General features: G+C 40.6%; 1 protein-coding gene across 1 annotated transcript; it reads right to left on the reverse strand.

Annotated features, from left to right (window-relative positions):
- Positions 1-1,256: 1,256 nt before the first annotated feature.
- On the reverse strand, positions 1,257-7,543 carry SERPINA7 (serpin family A member 7). The gene is made up of 5 exons (XM_032757410.2): positions 7,514-7,543; positions 5,255-5,893; positions 3,935-4,208; positions 3,063-3,210; positions 1,257-2,531 (listed from the first exon to the last, which is right to left on the reverse strand). Exons 2-5 carry the CDS (start codon positions 5,874-5,876, stop codon positions 2,328-2,330), a joined length of 1,248 nt encoding a protein of 415 aa, XP_032613301.1. The 5' UTR covers positions 5,877-5,893; positions 7,514-7,543; the 3' UTR covers positions 1,257-2,327.
- Between the last annotated feature and the right edge of the window lie 233 nt (positions 7,544-7,776).

Here is a 7,776-nt window from a genome sequence, read left to right on the forward strand (position 1 = left end):
CTCAACTATTGTAACTCTCTAGTTGATAGATGTTATATGTCACCTACGTTCATATTTCATTGTTGAGAATTTACTTACATGGCCACACCTAACTGCTAGGGAGGCTAGAACATGTAGTTTATCAGGGAAGCCATGTGTCTATAATTCTATCACAATGTAGAAAGGAAAGCAGAATTCGTAAATTCCGTGCAATCCATACCACTATTTTCTTGTGGCTGGTTCCCAAATAAGTTTTCTGTCTTTTCTTCTAAGAATTTGTTAATATATTTTCTTGTTTTTTTCTGTGTAGAGAGATTTTTCTTTCTTTCTACTCTATTCTTTTAATATTTATTTATTTTTCTTGTTTTACTGCACTAACATCTCCAATATCATTTTAGATAAAAGCAATAATATATAGAATCCTTGTCTTATTCCCAATTTAGTAAAAATTCTGCTACAAATTTTCTCTATTAAGTGAGATACATGTTCTAGTTATTTTGTGGGTAAACTTCATGAGGTTAAGGAAGTTACGTTCTATTCTTAGTTTGCTATTCTTAGTTTGTCACAGGACAAACAGTGATAGCCCTTCATGATCTGACCACAGGAAAGAATGACTGAATGAGGTTTAGTCTCTAAGGAGACACAGGAACTACTTGAGGGATAATGTCTTTTAATCCCTGACCTCCCTCTGAAGATACTGATATTCCTTCCAGAACAAGTTCTGATGGAACTCATTTGGAGGGTAGGGGGTAGGAAGGAGCTGATATTACATTTACTCTGGCCTCTGGAGGTAGAGCCTGAGCTAGAGAACAGAAACCCGCAAATCAAGAGACTGACATTACAATCCTGGTTCTGACACCAGCCCACTGTCTGGTGTTGACCAACATGATTGAAACAACTAGTATTTACAGGGCTTTTATCAGGTCTCAGGCTCTGTGATGAGCATATTACATGCTACATACTTTGCAACATTGAAGGTTCACAAAATCCCAATGACATGGATATTCTTATTGTTCCCATTTTACAGATGAAGAAAATAAGGTACAGGGTTTAAGTGCCTTGTCCAAGATCACCAAACACTAAGTAGCAGGGCCAGGATTGTAATGTAACTTTAGTGAAACACAACTCCATGTTAACAATGAATTTTTGTACCAGAGATTCTGCTCTGGGCTTCAAAAATTTCTTACACAAAAGCAAAGTGTGAACTATACCAGGAATAAACAAACTTCCATGCAAGTGGGTCTAATCAGAAAAAATTAGAATGTTTGTAATACACATGCTTTTCTAAACATAAATATTTATTTCAATATGGAAGTACAACATCTGCAACAGTACTTTTGCATTTTTTTTACTATTTTCCTATCACTGAAGTGTTTTACCTCAGGGCTAGAATTTCAGATACTACATCATGACCACTCACTGTGCCATTTATACTCAAGCTTTAAATACATAGTGTCTGAGATAAAATCTAGTTTGGTAGGTGGGAATGAGTTGGCATGTACAGGTAGAGGGAAGGTTGTTGAAGGATCTGGGGATACAAAAGTACCAATATTCAGTGAAATTAGAGCCAAAAAGGAGATTCCTACTTAAACAAGTGGGACAGGGGTGCTATATATGGAAAGGAGTCTGACTGGGATACAGAAAAAGAGGGTCTATGAGATATGACATGAATGAATTACTTTCTTTCTCCACTCCCAGCTTATACATTGGCAAGGTGGAAGTATGTTTTTTGGGGGGAAGGTGGGGTTGGACAGGCGAGTTTGTCTCTCTCTTGCTGCATTGTCCCATGCTTGTTCAGTAACAAAAGCTACATCCCTCTCAGTCTGTAACTCATCCCCATAGTGGGAGTTCCTTTATTCAACCTACCAATGTCAGATCTGGCAAGAACACAGAGAATCCTACTAATGGGACAGTGGGAAGGGGGTTGAGAAGTTCACATATAAGACAATGCATCTGCATTGTTTTATGTCCATTGATCTTATTGGAGTACTGGGATATGAAGACCTGACCTGCTTTTTAGCTATTCCCCAGAAGACAGAAAAGGGAAAATTTTTCAACCCAGTCAAATTTATTAGAGCAAATGAGTTGAGGGGTATTCTGACAAAGAGAAATATACAAACATAGAGCCTTCCTATGCTTTGGATAATAATGAATTACTCATTGACATTCTGAATGTTCTGCCATAGGATTGGCCTCTTCCACAGCCAACAAAGTTCAGCCAGGGTTCAATCTTCATCCCATCATAAGGGAATGCAAGTCCTAGCTCACATCAATCACACCAGGCTATATTATTTATTTATTTCCCATTGCAATACACACGTGCAATTAGCCAATGGCCTTTTTCCCAACTACGCTTCCGCTGGGTTCACAACTTTCCCTAGAAAGAGAATACTCCTTGTGCTTCTCTCCAAAATCAACAACATGAAAGATCTATCAATTTGGATAATAGGGTGTAGGAAAGTGTTTTCAGGCTGATTTGAAAGTTCAACTTCAGGGACAGCTGCAGCTTCAGTTCCCTTTTCACCAATGTGCAGCACAGCCTTATGGGCAGCCTGTGTGGGGAGAACAAATCCTGCTGGTCTCTGAAGAAACAGGAACAGTCTTTGGGAAGGTCTAAAAGTAAGAAAGGGAAAGGAAAGGTGGGGCTGCCCCTTTGCTATACTATGTTGATGGTGCTAGAATATGAAGTTTCCTCTGCTAAATGTAGTCAATCATTCTCTGGTGATTCTACAGCTAGCCATTGGGAAACACCTCATTCACTATGGCCTGCTGCCTCCAGGAGTCACCTCTTAATCATTCCCTCCTCACACCTCCTCCAGAACTGCAGCTCACCAGAGTCACTTCTGATCATTAAGCTGTTCTATCAGAGTAATTCTGGGACATAAAGGTCAAGGATGGAAGAAACTGATACAATTACTTATTTGGAGTAATGGGAATGACTCTGGAGTGATTCTAGCTTAGGAGGAGTCACACCACCTCTCTAGGCATCAGATTGCTAATTGGTAAAATAAGAAAGTTGAATTAATTGACTCCTAATTGCCCTTCCAGTTCATACATTTAAGAACTCTAGTTTATCAACTTACATTGGAAAGTTTCAGACCATTGTCCTCTGTGAGTCCAGAAAAATCAGCATTTTCAGCATAGGCATGCTGAATGCCCATCTTCAAAAGTGTGGCTCCAAGGTCATATGTGGCAGAAATGGTAAACTTTGGAACAAACAAGTCAATCCATCTGTGGGAAAAGAGGAAGGGAACACATGGCAATCACCATATCAAGCTTATGATTCTCTCCTTCTCTCTCTCATGATGTTATTATATTGGACTCTGCTTCTTCCCTGAGTACTGACAACCATTACTATGTAAGTCAATACATGGCACCAAACTCACAGAAGTTATTCCGAAAGGAATGCACTCAGGTACAGCCAATGTTGGGCTGAAACACTAGGAGTAGGGAGATGTAACTCCTTTATAATCAAGAGAAAATATCTCTGGGGTGACGACCAAGGTTGGGGAGCTAGTGGCATGAAAGTTAATGGGTAGCACCCAGGAGCTTCACAGTTTTCTGCCTTGCACTTCCAGTCCAGAGTGGCTGCCCAATCACCTTTCAACATCAAAATCCAACCTGTTCCTTGAGCTCTAGTTGATCTACAGGAAGGCATCAATTTACTAGTAGGCTGACTTTGGGGAGCTCATCTTTCAAGACCAGACCTCCTAATTTGAAAAATGCCAGTTATACTGCCTCCTTTGTAGGTTTGTTGACGTGCTTGGATGATATGATGTATGTAGAATGCCCAGCCAAGGGCCTCGTAGACAGTATTTTCTTGGCATATTCTAGTGATCATACATAGCTGTTGGGTAGTTCAGGGTGATTCTTCTGCCTCTGGATTTCTGCTGAACTCTGTCTCACCTGCACTGTTATGCCCACCTTCCACCCACACATCTTCTAAGGCATTTACCCCTTCTGTAGTAAGCGGTTCCACTTCTTCAGTGTTTTAGATGACATGGCCGCTTCCACTGACTCCATCTGTCCTTCCTTAGGAAGAACAAATAGTGCCAGAGCATTCTTGCTGTAGTCCATTTGCAGAACTGTGCAGTTCAATTCCATATCCACTAGGTGATAGTATTGTTCCATCTGGTGCATCATGGGCACTTGCACAGTGGTGGTCTTGTCTATTAAGAAGCTGGAACTGTCTTCTGTCTTTGATGGATCAAAAGGATTTGCCCACTGGGCTTAAAATACAAAGAAAAGAGAGGTGTTTATTTTAAACCGGTATCAGTACCAACAAGACCTTTTCCATTAGTGATTTCATTTAGAAATTAAGACCACCACAGAGTTAGGTACCTACAGTCAACCAGTTTTACCAGTGACTGAGGATCAGGCAGAGAAAGTCATTTGTCATGGTCTCCCAGTTAACAGGTGGTAGAGCCAGGAATCACACCCAGGGCTGTTGGGGTCCACGGTCTGTGTTCAAAACTACTATACCACACTAAGCCCATCAGAGCCATAGTTTCCTCTTCCATAAAAAGGTATAAGGATATCCAACACACTAGGGTGAAATGAGAAAATAGATCTGCAATTTTAGCCAATCTATATATGTGTGGTTTGTGGCCGGCAATTGATTACTCCTCCAAGAAATGTGGCTGACATATACTATAGAACCAGGAGAAATCATTTGAGCACACTACCTTTAGAAAATAGTCACATGATTCTTGTTTCTACAAGCACTAGCTTTAGACTCACACAGACCTTGCTGGAAATACCAGTTCTAAAACTTATTAACTGTGTAAACTTGGGCACTTATGAGGATTGGATGAGACAGTGTGTGTATACCACACATGTAGGATGGTGTTTAGTACACAGTGAGTGCATAATACATGGTAAAATTATGTATGTAACATGCCTAAGTATGTACAGCAAGTGAGAATCACAGTAGGCTTTACATACAAATATGTCTACTTGACAAGTGCAAGCTTGTCCCACCTCACCAAATCTTTTGGAAACCATGAAGCTTTAGCCAATTATGAGCAAGATGTTCATACCATTGTCACCCACCTCTCTGAAAGGGCGCTCTCCCTAGAAATTTCCTGGACTCATTCACAGAGCTGTGTGTCCATCTTGGAAGATCCAATACTATTCACAGCTATGTCCAGTGGAGCAGATCACTGTGGTATGAGGGACACCTACTGATGCCAGTAATAAGAGACCATGAGCTCCCCTCAGCACTCCACCCAAGTATCTGAGCCCTAGACTGAAAATTGACATCTGAAAGTCTTACCGTTAAAGTGAATATAGTTCACTAAGACCATGATGGTGTTTGGTTTGAGGTCTTGAATTAGACCCACAACTTTCCCTTTGGTTTGCATCTCCACATGACTGTTAATCTCCTGCTTGGCTGCAGAAATGTTGGAGAAGTCGGTAGAAAAGACTTCAGTCTCATAGAGGGTCTTGACATCATCCAAGAACTTTGCCAGTGGTTTCAGATGCTTGCCAATGAAGAGGGCATTTCCTATCTGCAATTCCAGTTCCTTCTTTGGAAAATTCAGTGAACAGATCAGATGCTGGAAGCCATGCTGGATCTCTACCATTGGAGTTTCTGTGAGGTTGAACCCCAAGGTCTCCACAATCTCAGTTTGGGTGCTGCAGCAGGCCCCAAAGGAAAGCATAACCAAAGCTGCAGAAATGCTCACAGGGGAAAAGAAGATGTTCTTATCTGGGGTCTCCACAGTGAACCTCCGGTACAGATTGAATGCAAAGTCAGCATTAATGGATGACATCTTGTAGAGAGTGGCATTTTGTTGGGGTGAATGGCAGGCTGTTACTTTGCCTTCAGGTGATGCACAATGAATTGTAGCATGAAGCCCAAGTACCAAGAGAACCAGATAGAGGAATGGTGACATTTTGGAAGGAAGTTAATCTATAAGAGATGAAGTGAGACAACCATTGAGGGAGCTTAGTTGGATGAAACACTCCCTGAGCCAGAGACACATAATAAGCACCCACACTGATTAATAAAACAATAGTAAATATTTGATGATGTGCTCATCAGGGGCTGAGCAGGGGTTTCTCTCCCTTGAAAAACAGGAGATGCATCTAATATGGACAGGGAGTAGGAGAAGTGGCTTGCTGCGACCACAGAAATAATGCCGTGGACTGTCATTCAGATGTTATAGCAACATTACGAAAATGCTGTGAGTAAATTAAATTTATGGAAATTGAATCACTTTTTATCTGAACTAGAGGCAGCCTTTTGGAGAGAGGGGATATTCTTAGGTTAAACTAGTACTCCCTCTGCATACATTATTCATTGTAGATTAGAATTTTAGATTTTTTTTCATTTGGCATTTTCTTAAGATAAAATCTATGAGATGAGAGAACACTCACATCTTCTTTGGCTAAAAGACAAAATGAAAGTAATTTGTACAATATGTGATTAGTTGGAATGGACGGGTGGTGGTTTATGGAGCCACGTACAAGGTGATGAGCTGAAATTCATGCATTTTGCAATGCATGGAAGCCATAGAGGTATTTTCAAACAACCAGAAAATGAAAGAATAACTTTCTAAATTTTAGATTTCTTTCACCATTAATCTTAGTAACATCTAAACAGTCATTTCTAAGTTGTAAGACATCTTAACACTATTATTCTTACACCTATGCATGTTACTTTTAATTATTATAAAGAAAGCCAGAAAGATATGGCGTAAGGTTCTCTGATCCTGAAAGAGTGCAAAGAAATGGAGTAAAGGAGTCAGGTGTGGAAATCCCATGAAAGTGGACATGTGTGCTTAGAAGGAAGAGATCTAGGAACTCAGAAAAAGGATCCTTCCTCCGCCCTCCATCTTCTTCCTGAGTGATCTTACCTTCCGCACTCAATTGCTAAAAACTGTATCTCTCTCAGATTGCTCTCCTGAGTTCCTAGCCATTTATCCAGCTTTCTTTTGGATATAACCACCAGGATGGTCCACACAGACCTCAGTCTCAATAAGAAAATCTCAAAGTTGCCAGATGTAAACATATCATCTCCCTACACCTTAAGCTTGCTCCCTCATCTTCATTCCACATCTCAGTTTATCACATCACTGTCTATAGAGACACCTAAGCCAGATACCTGGGAATAATCATAGCCTCCTTTTATTCTCATTCCCCACATCTAATGAAGCATGATGTCTTATGAATACTAACTCTTAAATAACTCTCAAAACTTCTCCCTTCTCTTCATTCCTGCTGCCTCTGCCTCTCAGTTCATGGCCTGAGCTACTATATCAGCTCCTAACAGGTCACACCATCTCCTATATCCTCCATATCAACCCCCTTTGTTCACCACTCTATCCAATCTCCATATCATCATCAGAGTCCTCTTTCTTTAAAAGTCACTGAGGCTGGTAGAAAGTCAGTTATTAGATGACCACACTTAGACCTTCGCCCCTAGAGCCAGGAATTTGGTTTGGGACTCTGACTTGCCAACTTGGTTATTTGGGACTCTGACTTGCTGATAGAGATGTTCAAAGTTCCCAAAGAGAAAAAAAGTACTTACAGCAAATGCCTAAGAATCCACCTGCATCTCTCAGAAAGCAACATCTTTCCATTTTTATAGCATGTCCTGTATTGCAAAACTAGAGCACTCTTAGTTATAAATTAACCCCAGCATTAACCCTGGGATGGTATTTTCAAAGCTGATGTACAAAACCAAGGCCAAGAGGAACAAAGCAAAAAATGATAAGGTTTGAACTTTGAGTGATTGCTTTGGCTGCCAGACCCTTCATGTAAAACAAAAGAGAAAGAGGATTGTCAGAGCTG

This window comes from Hylobates moloch, unplaced genomic scaffold (genome assembly GCF_009828535.3).
Source record: "Hylobates moloch isolate HMO894 unplaced genomic scaffold, HMol_V3 SCAFFOLD_7, whole genome shotgun sequence".
Lineage (NCBI taxonomy): Eukaryota > Metazoa > Chordata > Mammalia > Primates > Hylobatidae > Hylobates > Hylobates moloch.

Coding starts and splice junctions, on each gene's coding strand:
- SERPINA7 (XM_032757410.2), bottom strand. CDS start 5,876: ATGTCACCATTCCTCTATCTGGTTCTCTTGGTACTTGGGCTTCATGCT. Junction 4,209..5,254: donor GAACTATATTCACTTTAACG/GTAAGACTTTCA, acceptor TTGTATTTTAAG/CCCAGTGGGCAAATCCTTTT. Junction 3,211..3,934: donor AACCGCTTACTACAGAAGGG/GTAAATGCCTTA, acceptor CTTTTCCCACAG/ATGGATTGACTTGTTTGTTC.